General features: G+C 41.0%; 1 protein-coding gene across 1 annotated transcript in view; it reads left to right on the top strand.

Moving 5' to 3' along the window:
* The window catches only part of LOC113807176 (uncharacterized), a 9,669-nt gene extending 6,254 nt beyond the window's left edge, over positions 1-3,415 (top strand). Inside the window, exons 2-4 of the mRNA XM_027358391.2 lie at positions 1-50; positions 723-1,811; positions 2,564-3,415. The exon at positions 1-50 is cut by the window's left edge and continues 206 nt beyond it. Of these exons, the coding sequence (XP_027214192.2) occupies positions 1-50; positions 723-1,811; positions 2,564-2,595 (1,171 nt within the window). The 3' untranslated portion in view covers positions 2,596-3,415. The remainder of the gene's footprint in view (positions 51-722; positions 1,812-2,563) is intronic.
* Positions 3,416-20,000: the final 16,585 nt, after the last annotated feature.

Raw genomic sequence — 20,000 nt, 5'->3', positions numbered from 1 at the left:
TCCTGCCATTCCCAGCGCCCAGGAGGAGCGACAACAGGCAACACCGCCCGGTGAGTCAGGCGTAACGTTTCTCAAAATGAACTGGTTCCATTATTAGAAAGCGACTGGGCGGCTGGGCGCTCAGCTCGGGTTTCGTCGGAGTTTTCTCCATAGGGGAGGAGGGAGATACTTTGAGGAACTTGGGGCTTGGGTTGTCTTGCCCTCTCCAATGGCGTGATTTGTGACCGGGAATAATGAATCATTTTCATATCAACAGTTACGATGTGAGTAAAACAACTGACATGGTATCACTATAAGATTTCTAGAATTCTTAAGCCATTTGATAATTTCTTTCACAAACATCAAGAAAAATATGTTCCGTTTGTTCTCAAAAAAGATGATAATGTGAGTGTGAAGATACCTTTTATATTATATAACAACGTTGGCTTCGTATCTCAACATTTAGCCGCTTCTAATTTGAAGCTATTGTTTTCTTAAACTTTCATGATAACAAGGAGAAGGGGGATAATAGCTGATAATAGCCTTACTTGCAACAGTATAATATTGGTAAAACCTATTATTATCATCATCATTACTATCTCTATTATATAGTTACAAGAAAGCAACTGTTACCATCGTTATTCCTTATATTTATCCTTTCCATCACTCGTTATCAGTATAATTTCCTCCTTAGTCTTAAACCGCCATCATCCGCATCTTCTGAACGGCATCTTCTTCCTCAGGGGCGGAGAGGAAGGCGGCAGCGGCCAAACCCGTCGGCCCGCCCGTGGCTCCGTTAGCCATCGCAACGCCCGCGGGGGCCAAGGCAGCGAACGAGAGCGTGGCCGTGGCTGCGGGGTCCGGGAGCGAGACTGACCGCAAGGGGAGGCTCATGGAGAAGCTCAAGGCGTGGTACAAGGGGAAGGAGCCGGAGAAGGAAGACCCCACCGGCATCGTCATCAACAGCCACCTCTCGACCGGCGGCCACCTGGATGGCCACGGCCACCACCACCACGTGCCCTTCTACCACCAGCCGCCCTTCGTGCAGCCCATCATCATCGGAACCGGCGGCGGCATCGGCCAGGGCGATCAACCGATCGTCATTACAAAACCTGTCACACACTACGTCACGGTTGCTCACCCTGTCGCCGTCACCGTCACGGAAACAGTCATGCAAGACTTCGCGACGTCGTCACATATTCTGGTGCACACGACCCTATCGGCGTACATGACCCCTTCCCACGTGTTCATCCAGGAGCCCCACACGCTGGAGCCCGTGACCGTCACCATGGGGTCGCACGAGGCGGACTGGGGCTGGGACATCTTCGGGGAGGGCGAGGTCAGCGCGAGCAGCGGCGGGGAGCACGTGGTGTACCTGATGAAGCCCGGCCACGGCTCCGGGGGCGCGGCCTCGTCCCAGATCGTGATCCAGGAGGTGCCGAGCGCGGGGTCGGGGGGCAAGCCGACCACGTCCGAGGTGATGGTCGTCGAGTCCCCCGGCCACGTGCTCAACAAGGGCATCCAGTCGATCAAGGACACCTTCAGCGGCATCTACAGCGTGGGGAAGGGAATCAAGGACAAGTTCGACAGCCAGGTCTCGTCGCTCTTCGGCAAAGACGAAACCCAAGTGATCATGCTGCACCAGCCCCACACGGTCACGGTGCCGGCGTCCAAGCCCACGGTGACCCACACGGTGATGCTGCAGAAGTCGAAGCCCCACGTGCACGGCTACGTCAAGGGGATCTTCGCGGGCCAGGGGCACCTCCAGGTCGGCAGGAGCATGACCGTGGCGAGACCTGCGACCTACACTGCAACCATAACGACGGCCACAGGTGAGGAGACGAGGAAGATGATTGGCTCGCAATTTGAATTCTGAATTTCGGTTCGATTCGATTTTTTCAAATCGAGTCGAACTGAATTTTGAATTTGTTTTTCTAACTGAATCTGAATTTTGAATTTTGAATTTGTTTTTTCTAACTGAATCTGAATTTTGAATTTTGAACTGAATCTGAATTTTGAATTTTGAATTTGTTTTTCTAACTGAATCTGAATTTTGAATTTTGATTTTTGATTTTTTTTCTAACTAAATCTGAATTTAGAATTTTGTTTGAACTGAATCTGAATTTTGAATTTTGAATTTTGTTTGAACTGAATCTGAATTTTGAATATGGGTCCGAAATGAATTTGAATTTCTGCCACAAGATACTTTCAAAAGCACAAGATGTCAATTTAACTCACTTTTCAAAATGCCTCGTTTTACAAAGTATTAATCTTTTTAGCGTAGTGTTTGTATATTCAAACACATTGTTAATTTCACTCTCATTGTGGTTACCTGTCAATGTTATTTCCATCATTATCCACATTACTATTAGCATTTGTATATTATCATTATCATTAGTGCCGTTGTTCTTATCATATTTTTTTTTCTTTTATCATGATTATCATTATTTTTATCACTATTATTATTACTGTTATTATTATTATTATTATTATTATTATTATTATTATTATTATTATTATTATTATTATCATCATCATGATCCTTAGCATTATCATATTAATTATCATTTAAACGTTTTCACAGTAAAAACGCCGGGCTGTACACACTGCATGTAAGGACCAAGTGAAGAAGAAGAAGTGAAAAAAAGGAAAAAAGAAAAAAAACATAAAAAGTAGAAAATAAGAAAGGAAAAAAAAGAAAACAGGAAAGAAAAGAGAGAATATGAAAAAAAGAAAAGAAAAGGGAAGAAGAAAATCCAAAAAGGCAGAAGAAAGAAAAAAAAGAAAAGAAAAGAAAAAGGAAAGAAGAAAGGAGAAGGGAAAAAAAAGAACAGAAAGTCCATTGCCTGGATTTACAAACCTCACATTCAAACCTCATATTCAAGTAGAATAAAATGGCAATTTCTCTCATTTATTATTATTATTGTTATCATTTTATCTATTTATAAATGCAAATCCAAACATATAGATAGATAAACAGATAGATGTCTTGTTACTCTGAAGACTTTGGTGACATAAATAAACTATATATTCAAATGACTAAAAAAAAACACCATATAGAAAATGTTTACTAAAGAATGAAACAGCTGGTCTATCATTACTCCAGTGGAACTAACCAGCCTGTAGGGTTTTGATATTGCCATTTTATTGTTACGGCCTAAATATTTCTCACTCTTCTTGTGTAAGTATTTTTCTGTATTTCTTTAAAGGGGGGATGGGGTATTCTGTAGACAATATTTATGGAGTATTTATAGTATTTGTTACTTGTTTTTCTCTTAACAATCTGTTTTCTGTTTTGTTTTGTTTTTAGATCGTCTAAGATGATATTTATTCCACTTGTTACTTGTATTTTCCGTTTTGTATTTCGGGTTAAACAAAATGTTTGTGATGAAACATTCACATTGCTGTTATTTATGGAATAAAGACAGTTAAAATAACATCAGAGGAAAGTTTTATTACCTGTCATTTCTTCATTTATGATTAACCCATTGTGCCGAACTGTTACCATGTATAAGCCATGTCCATTGTGATCTTAGTTTCTCATCTTTGCTTACACAGACTTCCACAAGCTTCAATATCTTTTTTACTTCTCTCTATAAATCTGCGGATGGTATATAATTTCACTTTACCCTTTCCGTGATTTCTGGATTTTATTTATGTATTTCAATAACGTTATAAGAAACATAATTTCAATATCAACAGTATCGATAATCACTTTTTTGGCTCGGGTTGCTTTCTTGTGGAGCCATCTGTGTGCAACAAAATTAACTACAGTCGACAGTACATGTTCCTGTTGCCAATGAGTTATTATTATCTTCGCTCGAGATTCTTCATCGTCTTTCTCATCCTTGAACCCTCCTCCAATAGATTCATCCTTTGATTCTTCTTTTCTTTCTTCTTTTATAGGGTTTTAGTATCCATTTGATTCACATATTCCAGTCATTTTATCCTTTATCCTACACGCTTTTTTATCTCTGTTACATCCACGGCGGTCCTTAAATAGGATATCCTTTCGCTTCACTTCATGTCCAAAGGACATTTACACTCACACTCCCTTCTATATCTTACCGAAAGTACGTCTGTAAACCAAACCATGGTCATTGCAGTACTTATCAATAGATGTTTTTTTTCCCCTTTTCTTTCTGATGAGCCTCGTCTAAAATACCGTAGAGGTATTGTGTAACTTCACTTTCAACTTGATGACATGGTTTTATTGTAGATGGGCTTTGACATTTCTTTCCTTTCCATTTTCTTTAGCTTCCTTTTATCACAAAACTGATCAGAGCTTCTGTTATTCAATAATTTTGTAATGATATCAAAGTTCCCCCTTCTCGACTGCTCAGATTACTTCCGTTTTCTATGTTAAATTTCACGCGTTTTTCGTCATATTTTTCATAATATATGTCTTGTAGATCTTATTCTTATGATAATATCATCGGGAAACAGCAATTCTCCATATATTTTCCCGCTACGAATATCCATTAGTATAGTTGTTTAATAAGATTACAAATAAATACTCAATTTCAGACCTTGGTAGAAACCCATCGGTATAAGAAACAAATCGGTTCTTGCAAGCTTTGTTCTAAACATCATCCCAATTGATGTATTCTTCTAGAATTCTCCTTCTAAGACTGTAGAATGTGAGTTGCTCTCTTACATAACCTGATTAAAAACCTGCAGTTGTTTTCCATGTAACAGGTAAATCATGTACGCTTTTTGTCCTATATTTGAAAATCTACAAGCAAAAGTAGGTAAAGAAATCTGCTCGTGGTCTCGTATTTTTTAGTTTCTGTTTGATCTCGAAGACTTATTAACATAATCAAAGTCAAGCAGCACACCAGCCGTAGGATTCTCGTCGTCAAAAGCACCAGCTCTGACTTGAATTCCTGACCGGTTCTTAGTTGCTTTGTTCTATCTGGTGAGGTTTCAGTCTTGTTCTCAAAGATGTTCCTTATATGCGGTGTTCAGTATCCTTTACAATCCACTATAATCAAAATGTAAAGCGCATCTCTATGAGGGTACATAGGCTAGCAATTTACAGTGAACATGGTGTTACTGTGCTGTTCTTTGACAGTTTCTTGTTCTTCATATGCAGATATGTATGAATTCACAGTCTTATCAGAATTTCAGTTCAGGATTCATATGCACTTTTTAACTTCGTTATTCCGGAAGTTTAGTCCTAACACCATCACTCCAGTGCACTGACTGGAATTCTCAAGAAACAGAAAACAAGAAAACATTGTCTTTCGTATCACTTTTCTTCTTCATAAATAACAGTACACGGGCTAGACATGAAAGGGGTCCTTTTGCACTAGACTTCCAGCTCCGTCTTGTATCTCTCACCACGCTTGTTCGTCGAGTTTTGGTATCACATACTTACTTCCTTGCTGTCTTGTGGAGGTCGCACAAACAACTCTCATTTATCCTGTTTTTTCTGCCTTCGACTTTTCACCTAAACCATGTTTTTTTTTATTTCTTTATTTATGTTTTGTTTATTTGTCATTGTTGTTACACATGCATGAGGTTCAAAACTCCAAAATCAGGCCAATGCTTTTATTTGCCGATTGCAGGGAACATTGTAAGCCGTTCACCCTCAAAAACAAAACAAATCGAAAAGAAACGAAAAACAGCGGACACTTGAGAAGCGCAGAGACATTTCCGAAGGGGTTTCAATAGTCAACACACTGAACGAAACACAAGGCAGCCCCACAGGTTTACCGTAATGTTGATTAGGGGGCGTGTCACACCACTTTCGATTGCCTCGCTTGAAAATTCAAATTTCCCGCCTCGGATCAAAAGTGCCTTCGTGTTATTCCTTGCAGAACGTAATGTTATTCGTCGTTATATCTCCTATGAACCTGATTGTTTCATTGCTTGTTTATCAGACTCCAAAGCTGTTACTTTACAAATGGAATACGTTATAAATGGAATGAATTAAGATATTAACTTACACCCAATTGTTTGTTTATATTTCTATCAATCAACTTTGAATCTCTACGAGTCTGCCGTCAAGCAAAGCAGCATAAGGCAGGTAAGATAGGCAATATTTAATTGACTGATTAAACAATAATAATAATATTATCACCATAGATACATAGATAGATAGATAGATAGATAGATAGAGAGAGAGAGAGAGAGAGAGAGAGAGAGAGAGAGAGAGAGAGAGAGAGACCGAACTTAAAGCATCTGCAAATCTAGAAAAAAAAAAGTCCATACCAATCTGAACGACCTTGAGAAGCAGCAACGTTACCTGGTCCAACACCACTTGGCCTGCAGAGGTCTGGTAACGCCCGGTGCCCAATTCCTATATTATACGCCCCAAATACCCAAGAATAAGGCCTGGTACTGAGAAATAGTATGAGAAAAGAGATATGTTGGGATGTTCATGGGTGCCATGGTGATGGGTATGTAGGCAGAGCATGTGAGAATAAAATAAAATTTTCCACTTTCAGTCGTTCTACATTCTGCCACCAGGGGCGCTCAGATCACAGGGATCGTTCATGTATGATGTATAATGTGTATATAACTTCAAATAAGATATATCTGTATAAGGTAAATATTTCATTTATAGAAATATATACATATACATATATATATATATAATATATATAATATATATATAATATATATAATATATATGTATATATATATATATATATATATATATATATATATATATATGTATGTATATATATATTCATATGATACTGTATGATCCCATTATCATCTTTGCATATCATTGGCATTTATTATATGGGATAAAGACTGAAGTTTACTCTTATCTTTAAAAGATATTTCGTATATATAAACGTGGATGAAGCATGAGATAAACACTTTCTTCGATCTAAAGATAAATTTCAAATTCAGGATCTTACGTCCCTCTCTCATTGGATGCACCCTGCCCCCCCCCTCTTTGGATACCCAGAGGCAACGCCCCTTCGCCTCCTCCCCCCTCCCCCCCCCCTCTCTGCAAGCCAAACGGGCCAATTAAGAAAGAGTCGAAAATGGTGGAAAAAGTGACGAACAAAAAAAGAAAAAAAAGAAAAAAGAAAAAGAAACTCGTTCACACGTACCTCAGTCAAGACTTGTTTCGGATCAAGAGTGAAAATTCTTGACTGAACGTAGCGCTAAGTTGCTATATCTCCATAGTGTTGCCATTGATATTTCCACAAAACCGCTAGACAGGACGTTGAATATCGCTAGACGCAAAATTTCCTTATTTTCCCGCCAGAAAAAGGACTTTGACAAATTCGCTAAATGTAGATTAAACCTTCAAAATTTTCCCGATAAATAATAACTCACAGGCTTTAAATCTAGCGGGAAAATCGCTCGAATGGCAACACTGCATTCTCCATACGAATGCGGTCACATTACAAGCCATTATAGAGACGAGCCATTATAGAGACGAATTATGATACGCTTGAATTATTTTTGTGAATGTAATTTGAGACATTTGTGTTTTTTTTTCTTTTTTTTTTCTTTTTTAACAGATAAAATAAGATTCCGACGCAACGCAGTTCCAAATTTTTTCCTCATTAGAATTATTCCCAAAATTCCCGTTAAAACGTTTGAGGACGACTTCCTTCATTCACAAGACATGCAAATATTGACTCCCATAGAGAAATTATTATATGGCCCAAATACAGATGTCTAGGCATATTTTGTTTCAGCGACGTGAGAACACTTTCCAGTTATTAATCTTAAACGTCAGACACGTAATATTAGGCCCCCCGTCGTTCCCATCTAGGACGTAATATTATGCCCCCCGCCGTTCCCAACTAGGACGTAATATTACGCCCCCCGCCGCTCCCAATTAGAACGGGATATTACGCCAGTTACTTTTTAGTATTTTTCTTCTATTAACTTTTAATACTTTCTTTTTTTTCTTTCCTTTTCTGTGCATTATCCTCTGTCAATAATTCAATTAACGGAGCAAATTTATAGCTTACGATTTTTTTGGGTGTTTGATATAACGTTCAGTAAATCCTCACCATTTTTAATACGACTTAATGACCGTTTTTTTTTAATATAACGAAATAAATCGATGCAATGTAGAAAAAATAAAAGTCTGAAAAAAGGGAGCATGATGTTCAAGAGAAAAAATCCTACAATATCTATGATTTCGATGTCGTAGATTTCATATATAGATAGATAGGAAAGAAAGCAGATGCATAAATGGATGGATAGATATAGAAAGATAGAGAGAGAGAGAGAGAGAGAGAGAGAGAGAAAGAGAGAGAGAGAGAGAGAGAGAGAGAGAGAGAGAGAGAGAGAGAGAGAGAGAGAGAGAGAGAGAGAGAGAGAGAGAGAGAGAGAGAGAGAGTGAGAGAGTGAGAGTGAGAGAGAGAGAGAGGGAGAGAGAGAGAGAGAGAGAGAGAGAGAGAGAGAGAGAGAGAGAAAGAGAGAGAGACAGACAGAAAGAGAGAAAGGGAGAGAGAGAGACATATACATATATACATGAAGTAATAAAGTGTGGTAACACACTCATACAGAAATATAACTCTTTTTCTTTCACAATTATGCATATTAGACTGTAGTGTGAGGTCCATAAACATGCAAGCACTTCAATGCATCGATAGATACCTACATTGACGTGAATGCATCATACCCAGACTTATATATCCATGATGTCTCGCACTTTAGATATGTGTACACAGGATGGGACGTGTTAAGGTGTGTGCGTATAGATGTACGTATGTTTGTGTACACAGATACAAGCAGTGAAACGGAATGATGAATAAAAACTTACCTGAGTCAGGCATACCCACTCGCCCCTAACCCATAGAAAAATAAGACGTCGAATAAGGCTTTTCTTTTTTTAGCATTTCACTTTTTTTGGGTGAAAAACCGTGGCACTTTCTTTTGGGTAGACGGCTATGTCAATACGTATGGGCAGAAAGTAAATCAGTTTATTATGAATACGGCTTTATTACTTGTTGCAAAAAACGGCTACGATTTTATACATTACGACACCGTCTCAAAGATTTCATTACCCTCCTGTAAACCGAGGGAGAGAAAAAAAACATGACGATTTATCCGTCACCGGCAACCGAGCCTGGGTGAGTTTTTTTTCTTACTCTACAGACGAAAAGATGGTTCACTGGCTAGCGACTTTACCCTATACGCCAGTCCGGATCGCACGCTGTTCCGCTAAGGACGCCCCTTTGATGACTCTGCTTGAAGTTACGTGAAGGAGAGTTTGCGTTGCGTCGAATTACTAAATTCTTGGATTCAGCTGACCATGGTGAGTTGCCGATTTGGAAATTATTTCGAGATTTCGGGCACGTCGGTGAGTTTTTCTTTTTTGAGAATTTGTCTTATCTTTAATACGCGTAAGTAGAAAGTATATACGCACACATGTATTTACATCCATTCAGTAATGACATATATACAAACATAAATCCGTACGGTACACATACGCTATTTCTGCGCCAAAGACATATCCTTAAAAAAATAACAATGGTAATGATAATATAGAAAAATACATCATAAAATAAAATATAACAATTTTATACTGTAGATTTTATAAAATACATCATAAAATAAAATACATTATACAGTAGATTTGACAACAAACAACTAGTGAAAATAGAGTTCGCATGTAATCCAATCCTGCAAATCCATAACCACAGTCACTTTAAGGCGTGTTGCCCTGGCATATCCTCTTTCAAAGTATCCGGTATTCGTAGATCATGTCTACTTTATTTAATTGTTTTCTTAATTGCATATCATGGCGTGTTTTAAGGTATAACGATATTATTTCCATTTATATATATATATATATTTTTTTTAGTTTTTTGTATATTACTTTAAGCTTGTATTTTCTTGGGAGGTTCGTGATAATTGGGAGAATGAAATATGTCCGAAACGTTGTGTTTTACGTGATGAGCATCACTCACCTGCCAGTTATCAAATAATTTTCATCAACAGCTTGTCAACTTGCTGTCAGTCATCCTCACCTTCCGTTCAAGTGCAATGTAGTATGCAAATGCAATGATGCGAGGGCATTTATATATAATTAAGTACGTGTAAGGTATGTGCTATATATATATATATATATATATATATATATATATATATATATATATATATATATATTTATATATATGTACATATATATGTATATATATACATATATATGTGAGGATGACTGACAGCGTTGACAAGTTCATGATGAAAATGATTTGATGAAAGTGTTAGCTTCCTCACATGATTCTGCCTTCCCAGCTCGAGTGCCGGCGCCACAGCCACGGCTGGGCTGTCGTGGTGCTGAGCGCAGCCGCGCTGGCGACGGCGGCCGCGAGAAGCCAGATCGGGCCACTGACCTCGGAGGAGAGGCCTTCGACGAGCTACTACAACCTGGATGGACCTAGTTCCTTCTACTACAGAGGTACGAGGTCTCTAGGGCATGCGGCTCCCCGCGCGCCGTCTGGTGAGCCTTGAACAAGGTTTCTCAAAAGTATTGCGTGGAATTGCCGTCAACAGACGCGTCGCTTCAAGACAATCGCTCTAATCATGAATTATTCTTTGAATACAGTTACGCATTATTGATTCAGATTAGCTCATTGAGTTATCCTCAGAGAACATCATAACATTAAACCTTATAATTCTCATAGAAAATAAAAGATGAATTAATAAGAAGAAACACCCGTTTTCTATGACCTCTTTCCCAGAGTCCCAGCAGAGTCCCGAGTTCGCGGAACGAGAGAGATCGCCCGAGACTCCTTCGGCGCAAGTCAGCCCGAAGAACTCGAGCGACGAAGGAGGAAACTCGAGTCGGGTCGAGTCCAACGCTATCGCGACGGAGTACGAGTCGGTTCGAGAGCCGAAGTTCGTCGGGAGGTTCAAGGACTGGTACCGCGGGAGGGAAAAGGAGAAGGACAAGGACAAGGAGAGGGAGATCGTGGTGATTGCCACGGGCCCGGCGCCCCACGCCCACTACCCCCCTGCCCACCACCACGTCCCCGTCCTCATCGGGTCTGTGACTCACGCGCACGAGCACCCTGTGGTTGTCACTCGCCCCGTCACACAGTACGTCACAGTCCCTCAACCAATCGCCGTCACGCACACGGAGACGATCACGCGCACAACGCCCTCTGTCGTGGTCCAGACGTCCCATGTGACGTACGTGACGCCATCTGTTGTAACGGCCTATGTGACGTCATCTGCTGTAACTACTTACGTCACTCAGTCCCACGCACCTACTTACGTGACGTCTGTTACAACAACCTACATCACACACTCCCTTACCCCTACTTACGTGATGTCATCCGTTGTAACTGCCTATGTGACGCAGTCCCATGCACCTTCTTACGTCACCTCCGTAACAACTACCTACGTGACGCAAACCCATGCCCCTACTTACGTGACGCCGTCCGTGGTAACGGCTTTCGTGACTCAGACCCACCCCCCTACCCACGTGGTACCCCCCTACATACCCACCTACGTGACGCCTTCCCATGTCTTCATTCAGGAGCCTCACCCCGTCACTGTGAGTGTGATGCACCCCCACACCCAGCCCACAATCACCCACACCATAACGCTACACGAGGATAACCCCATCACGCAGACCCACATCAAGGGGACTTACTCGGGCCAGGGGCATTTCGAGCTGCAGAAGAGCACGCTGAAGATGGACGCGCTCAACATCAAAAATGGTGAGGGATCAGAGGGGCGCTTTTGGCATTAAATCTATGTCGGTTTGGGTTTAATTCATAGATGTTAAAGTCTCATCGCTATGTCTATGTGAGAGAGAAATTGTATTCTTGTTGAAACTCTGATATCTTGGATCTGTATATAGAATTCCCATTTTTTTCTGACGTATGCAATCCTCTTTTACAGATAAACCGCCCGGCTGCACACACTGCGGTTGACAGCATAGAAAACGGAATCGGCGGTTGACAACATAGAAAATGGGATCGACGGCTGACAACATAGAAACCGGAATCGGCGGTTGGCAGCATAGAAAACGGAATCGGCGGTTGGCAGCATAGAAAACGGGATCGGCGGTTGACAGAATAGAAAACGGAATCGGCGATTGACAACATAGAAAACGGGATCGGCGGTTGACAACACAGAAAACGGGATCGGCGGTCGACAGCATAGAAAACGGAATCGTAGGCCTACCGCCTGCCTCTCATTCCCCAAGAAAACGCTTCAGATTCTTCAATAGCCTCAAGAGAAAGAATCTGAGTTTCTTGATTTTCTTGATCATGATTTTTTATTCAACTATAAAACTCTCTCGTAAAATGACGAGAAAAAATGGAAGAATCTACACTTAAAAACCGCTCTAGGATATTGTTGTCTAGGTGTGAAAATGTGTGAAAATTATCACTTATCAAAGAGAAGAAGTAAAATATATATTTATTATAATCTAATATAAGGATATGTTAGTAATATTTGTAAAGGATATTTATATTACAGTTTGTATTACTGAAGTTTATGGAACTTTTATAGAAATTTTTATTCTCCCTTCTTTCCCTACACTGCATTTGGGTTCTTATGAGGGTATTGTACCTATGAACCACAAAAATCCCTTCTCTTCCTTGAATTTCCTTCCCTTCCCTAAACTTCTCTGAACTTCCTTGAACTTCCTTACAAATTCCTTCCCATCCTTGAACTTCTTTGAAATTCCTTTGAACTTCATTGAAATTCCTTCTCTTCCTTCCCTTCTGTGATCTTCTTTCCCTTCCCTGAGCTTCCTTAAAATTCCTTCGTTTCGTTGAACTTCTTTCCCTTTCCTGAACTTCTTTGAAATTCCTTCTCTTCCTTCCCTTCTATAATCTTCTTTCCCTTTCCTGAACTTCCTTCCCTTCCTTGATATTTCTTCCCTTCCCTGAACTTCTCTGAACTTCCTTCCCTGCTTTGAACTTCCTTCTCGTCCATGATCTTCCTTGCCTTCCCTGAACTTCTCTGAACTTCTCTGAACTTCCGTCCCTTCTCTGAACTTCATTCCCTTCCTTGAACTTCCTTCTCGCCCTTGAACTTCCTTGATCAATTCTGTTTACACCAATCACACTCAGACTTCGGGCCGCCGGATCAGAACTTGCCCGGCATTGAAGTCACCGAAATTCCGTCACTTTCAGCTCACTACTTACGATGCGTTGAAATTGCTATCGTGTAGGTGGCGCGCAACATGAACCGGCTGCTGGAATTTCAGTATCTAGTTGGTACAAATCCCATTTCCCTTTTGGATTATAGTCTATTAGCTCCCAAAATCGATTGGTGATTACCCATTTTCCCTAAATTATTTTCCATTTTCCTTCCAATATTTCCGATTTACCTTTTCCTGTTTTATTCATTCCCGATCTTCTTTAGGGTCTGTTTTTCTTAAACATTTACTATTTTCTTTAAAGAACTTATACTTTGAAGTACTCTGATCACTACATATAAAAATAAGAATTTTAAAATAAGTTGAGAGAGAGAGGGGGGGGAGGGAGAGAGAGAGATAGGGAGAGAGAGAGAGAGAGGGAGAGAGGGAGAGAGAGAGAGATACAGAGAGAGAGAGAGAGATAGAGAGAAAGAGAGAGAGAGAGAGAGAGAGAGAGAGAGAGAGAAAGAGAGAGAGAGAGAGAGAAAGTAAGAAAGTAAAACCAGCAACAGGCAATATCCTTTGTGCAAAGTGGATATTAACGACATGGAGAGAAAGAAAGAGAGAAAGGGAGAAAAAGATAGAGAGAGAGAGAGAGAAAGTAAAACCAACAACAAGCAATATCCATTGTGCAAAGTGGATATTAACGACATGGAATATGCTCTTTTGCATACACGAAACTGGCCATTTTGCATATCCTAAGTACATCTGCGGTATGACTAGTATAGCATAGAAACAGAAAGAAGCTGAGAAAAAAACAGAATGAGAGAAAGCCAGATGTGAAAGCCACGAGTCCGGATAACTTTACGAGTCCCTACTGAAGCCGGTATTCATAGGCACAACTTTGCACCTAATCAAGGCAAACATACACAGGGCGACGTCTGTTACATAACCTGTGGATGCTAGTACGAAATAGAACAGCAAAACGGGGAAAAAATTATCTCTATACCTATCTATCTAGACACACACACACACACACACACACACACACACACACACACACACACACACACACACACACACACACACACGCACGCGGGCACACGCACATGGGTACAGGCTGTCTGGCTACATCTCAGTAGGGCGGCAAAACCGGAAAACAACAGTCTGTCCATTCTTACCTGATGGGTATCGGTTTACCTGGTGATTACGGGTCTAACGAACTAGCTTATGAGAGAGAGAGAGAAAGAGGGGGGGCGGGGGAGGGAGGGAGGGAGGGAGAGAGAGAGAGAGAGAGAGAGAGAGAGAGAGAGAGAGAGAGAGAGAGAGAGAGAGAGAGAGAGAGAGAGAGAGAGAGAGAGAGAGAGAGAGAGAGAGGATGGGTGAGACACACACACACACACATACAGAGAGAGAGAGAGAGGGAGAGGGTGAGTGAGACAGGCAGAGAGAGAGAGAGAGAGGGTGAGTGACACACATACACACACACACACTCACTCACAGAGAGAGAGACAGGGAGAGAGAGAGAGAGAGAGGGAGACATCATTCCCAGTGTGTAAGGGAAAAAAACTCGTTGCCATATAAAAACTATGGGTTTCTAATTTGTATAGTGTAGGGCACGCTTTTCTTTGCCAAGTATTTATCTTTTTATTGCCAGTTTATATTCGTTTTCGTGCCTTTGTCTTTGAGTTTCTATGATTTCTCATATGAAAATGAAATTTCCATTTTCCATTTGTTTGGTATCTGTAGACTTGAATTTCTTGATTAACTAGCTGTGGAGAATGCAAATGATGAAGAGTATGTGTTTTTTATGAATTATTTCAGAACGAAATTCCTGCAAGATGATGTGTAAAATGTATATTTATGACTGTCTGCTTCTTCCAGAATCTCACACTAAGCTTCGAATCAGGTCTGAAGCAAACTGTAAGCAAGGTAGAAGTCATAGTAATTTTTATCTTCTTTTTCTTCGTTATCTTTGCTAGGAAGTTAACACACTCCGGACATCGAGGTAAAACCCTCACAAAGAGAAAAGGTGGAAGCTGGGATTCGAAAGCTTGAATTCGTGTTCTCGCGAACCCAAGGTCAGTTGCTAGACCTACTAAGCAACTACGGCCTCGTGAAATCTGTCCAAGGGGCTTGTATGGCTTAAAAACTGGTTTTATGGGTGATCGGAAAACTGTGACGGTAGAAAACTGAAGCAGGCATAAACGATTAGAAAACAGCCAGTGAAATGTTTATAGGTTTTCAGATTTTCTTGTGATGTTTTCCTTACGTAGCATGATATTTTCGCCAACAAGGCAACAACATCTAAGCGCTACTATTAATAGTGCTTGACGTTGGCTGATCTTATTCACGCTATAATATCAAGACATATTTCAGGGGTGGCCAACCTTTTGTGAGATATGATCTACTTTTTCTACATTTTCCCTGATGCGACCTACCAGCCATACATGTCACTAACAGTGTAACATCATTATAAATATAAATATAACTTATTCCCAGAAAAAAAGAGAAATATAATAATCCAACTATCATGATTACTTGGATATGCTATTGCAGCTATTTGCATGGCAACCTCTGAAGAACGAATTATCAACAGACAGTAGTCTGATCGACTTAAAACAGGCTTGCAATCGACCAGTCAATCGCGATCGACTGGTTGGCCACCCCTTGTATATAAGAGAGGATGATAAGGATTGATGCGTCTGAAGTATTGTCAGTTTATTGCCTGTTTTTTTTTTTTTTTTTTTTTTTTTAGTTTTCCTGTGCTTGGTGTGGTGTTTTCGTGTTTACGGATAACAGTTTTAGTAACGAGTTGTGTTCATGTTTACAGGTAGGAGATACTTGAGTAGAATAGGAAATTGATATATAAGAAGGAAATACTCGAAACATGTGCTAATTGTTTTTAGAAAGTCCACACTGAAAGAGATTTCAAAGAGAGATTTTGTTGGTGTAAAGCTGGGGCCGAATCTTAAACAAATCTAATAACTTTGTATTGGGAGGAACATATGATTGACTACCGACAGAGGTTTTATATTACCTAGAATTTTTATATATAGTGAATAGCAACTGCGCTGTGGTGACTTCTATGCACCACTGATAGTAATCTGGAGGCTTCGGGGTCCTCGTGAATTTATTGCAAGGTAGGGAGTGAGACGATGACATAAATACATTTGGATTAAAAAGAAAAAAAGTAAATGAATGAAAAAAAAAAACAGATACACTTTGCTTTTTATGTTTCATCTGTAGTGTAATACAAGGCTTTTTTTAACTTAGGACTTTATATTAGTCTGTACAGAGAAGTTTTTTAATCAAAATTTCATGATAAAAGGAGAATAAAATGTCCATTATGGTATAAAATAGTTGTATTAATACAAGCAATTACACAAATAACTGCAATAAATACAACAGAGAAATAAATAATTGCAATAAATAAAACAAGCGGATAAATAAATAACTCTAACAAGTAGTCCTTAATAACTATACAATAAATAATTATCCTACTCTTTCAAGCCCTAATGATCTACCAAACATCGGAATTACCCTGGAACGACTGAACAGCGCAGTTTGGCGTGTTGTCAATCGTAAACAAACATAAGGCTAATTGGATGAAACTGCGGTAGGCGATGCCCTTCGATCACTGTTGTCTACGTTGCCAACCACAGTGTATACATAGAGATGGACTTCCTGTAAATAAAGCCAATATATGCATGTAACAAAGAACTATCATATATCTAGATGTACGATTTTGAAAACACTGAGATGTTCGTGAAAGAAATGATACATATATATTTATTCTAATGAATAAATATATATATATATATATATATATATATATATATATATATATATATATATATGTATGTATATATATAAACATATTGATAGATATTGGACACTGCGCTGGAAAGGGATTTATAGATATAATCTGAATGTACAATTACAATTTGAAGAGCAAGTACAATCCCTAGCTCTACCTTAAACATACGGATGCGTCAGCGTCACCGTCCTCTTTGGCACATCGAAGTGGGCCGGCATTTGGGGCGTCGCATGCTGCACCATCACCGTGTGCGTCACGACGGGTTTGGACGCCGTCACCGTCACGACGTGGGGCTGCTCGATCACGATCACCTCGGCCTCGTCCGCCTTTTCCCTCTTGAAAAGCGAGGTCACGCTGCTGCCGATTCCCTCTCCTATCTTGTAAATGCCGCTGAACGCGTCCTTGATTTTCTGGACGCCCTTGTCCATGATGTGGGGTGAGGCCTCTTGCTCTTGGATGACGATGTGTGCGCCGCCCGTGGCCTCGTGGGCGGGGGGCTTCGGCCTCATCACATACACCACGTGGCCGCCGTCGTCATGGCCGTGCGCCCCGTGGCCCAGCATGTCCCACCCCCAGTCAGAGCCTGAACCGTGCGACTCAATGCCGAGGATGACCGGCTGAACCGTGTGTGGCTCCTGGATGTGCACATGGGAGGGCGTTACGTAGGCATGTACGTGAGATTTCGTCACGTACGCAGTCATATAGGACGGCGCCACGTGGGTCTTGTGCACCAGAATTGAAGGCCTTGCTTGAGTGACTGTTTCCGTGAAAGTGACGGCGACTGCGTGAGGGACTGTGACGTACTGCGTCTTGGTGAGGACGACAGGGTGATGGTGTTCGTGTCCGTGTCCGTGGCTCCCGGTCCCGATGATGATGGGCTGCACGATGGGCTGGTGGTGGTGGTGCGGACTGGGATAATGGTGGTCGTGGCCGCCCGTGCCGGTCGTGATGACGACGATGTCTCTGTCCTCTTCCTCTTTCTTCTCCTTCCCCTTCCCCTCGTACCAGTCCTTGAACTTCCCGATGAACCTCGGGCCTCGAGCGGACGCCCTCTCCGTCGGGGCGCCAGATTCGGCTCGACTCGAATTCGCTGCCTCATCGTCTGAGGGCCTCGGGCTGGCCAGCAGCAGGGGGGTCTCGGCCGCTCCGGCAGTCTCGGGCTCGGCCTCCTCCGCCGAAACAGGTCTTCGGAGGATGCCTGAGAAAGACGCCTTAGGTTAAGGTATTTTTCTTTTTTTTTCCTATTATATTTCCATACTGAAATAATATAAATATTGTTGGGTTTACGGCTTTATGTGAAGAACTCGAGCTCTTGAATACCAAAAGAAAACTCATGAACGGAACCCAAGAAACTGCTTATCTACTTGCGTCTTCTTGGTTACGCGTAATCTCTCCGCAATATTCAAGACCTCTCCTATTCAAGAACAATTTGTAGTAGCATGACTAGGTAACTGTGACGCGCACGTAGGTCGAACAGTACCATGAACTGCAACTCTCGGAGCTCCCTTGCTGCAGCGTGGGTCTAATGTTACTTAAGCACTCAAGGCGCTTTCTAATTCTAAAACCAGTTCATTTCGAGAAACCTTGCACCAGTTACCGGGTGGCGTTGTCTGCTGTTGCTCTTCCTGTGTACGGGGGGCAGTGGGAGCCACAGGCCCTGCGCTTCTTTTGGGGGAGGAACCAATCCCCACGAGGGTGTTATGGGTCGCCAAAGGCCGCTCGAAGCTACGCCGATGGCTTCCCGAGGCCACCGCCGCCGCCGCCAGCGCCAGCGTGGCTGCGCTCAGCACCAAGACAGCCCAGGCATGGATGTGACGCCGACACACAGACTGGGAAAAAAGAGAGTGGAATCAAATAAACATAATTACGATATGAGAAAAGAGAGGAAGAGAGGGAGGGACAGGGTACCGGGAAGGTGGGGAAAAAAGAGAGAGAAGGAGGAAGTAAGAGAGAAAAGATAGAAGATCGGTAGGATAAGGAGAGAAGAGAAAAAGGATGGAATGAAAAGAGAAAGAGGCGCGGGGAAAAGGGGAACAGAGTGGAGAGAGAGAATGTGCAAGATAAGAGAGGAAAAAATGGAGAAAGGTCGGTAGAACAGGAAGGAGAGAGAAAGATGGAGGGAGAGTAGTAAGATCGGAAGGAGCGAGCAAAAAGGATGGAATTCCAAAAAAAGAGCAAAAAGAGGAAGGAGATAATCATGGAATAGGAGAGAAAAGGATGAAAGGAAAGAAACTGAGAAAGTTAATACATGTTAAATTATTTAAAAATAAAGGAAAATTTCGATCAACACATTCTATTGCATAAGTGTTGGGATATAAAGGACTGTAAACTTATCTCCATTGTTTAGTCACATCTTATCTCATAAAAATGTGTATCAGCTATTTTCAACATTATTCACCACACGTGTGTGTGTGTGTGTGTGTGTGTGTGTGTGTGTGTGTGTGTGTGTGTGTGTGTGTGTGTGTGTGTGTGTGTGTGTGTGTGTGTGTGTGTGTGTGTGTGTGTGTGTGTGTGTGTGTGTGTGTGAAATAAAGTTTCAATCATTAAGAGATCTTTCATTCTAAGTATACAGTATAAATGCATCTATATTTATGTGAAAAAAATATATGCCAAAGATGTATACAAAACAATTGTCAATTATATTTCTATGAACGCAATTCACTGTAATATAATTGCTATTAGTAACACTACACAGAATGAGATGAAAATATGCCAAAGTCTGTAAAGGTATCGTGAGTGGTGGTCACCGCATATTTTGTGACGTCATAGCTAATATGCAGCTGATTGCACAAGAAGAATACTTCCAACTCTGATTTTTTTCTCACAAATTTCAAATTCTGTTATAGCTATTTAGCTTCTGCACGACTATCAACCAATTCATTCCATCATACACAAGATTAGATGCATAGACAAATGCAAACTAGCTTACATATACAAAATTAGAAACAAATAATGAACCAAAACAAAAATACAATTAGGTACATGGATTCAAAGAAAACGGAGACGCGTTTTCTTCGATACAGAAACACAAACAAAGGAGTAACTTAACCTAAATGAAAGACCACGTTGTAGGACCATAAGTAACTAAAACCTCGTGATCTTATTGAAGGAGAATGTTTCTGTGTCTAAATCCCATACAAGGTCACTAGTTCTGGTGAAGATAAGTTTTTA

The sequence above is a fragment of the Penaeus vannamei genome, chromosome 34 (assembly GCF_042767895.1).
Source record: "Penaeus vannamei isolate JL-2024 chromosome 34, ASM4276789v1, whole genome shotgun sequence".
NCBI lineage: Eukaryota > Metazoa > Arthropoda > Malacostraca > Decapoda > Penaeidae > Penaeus > Penaeus vannamei.
This window is presented reverse-complemented; position numbering and strand designations above follow the sequence as displayed.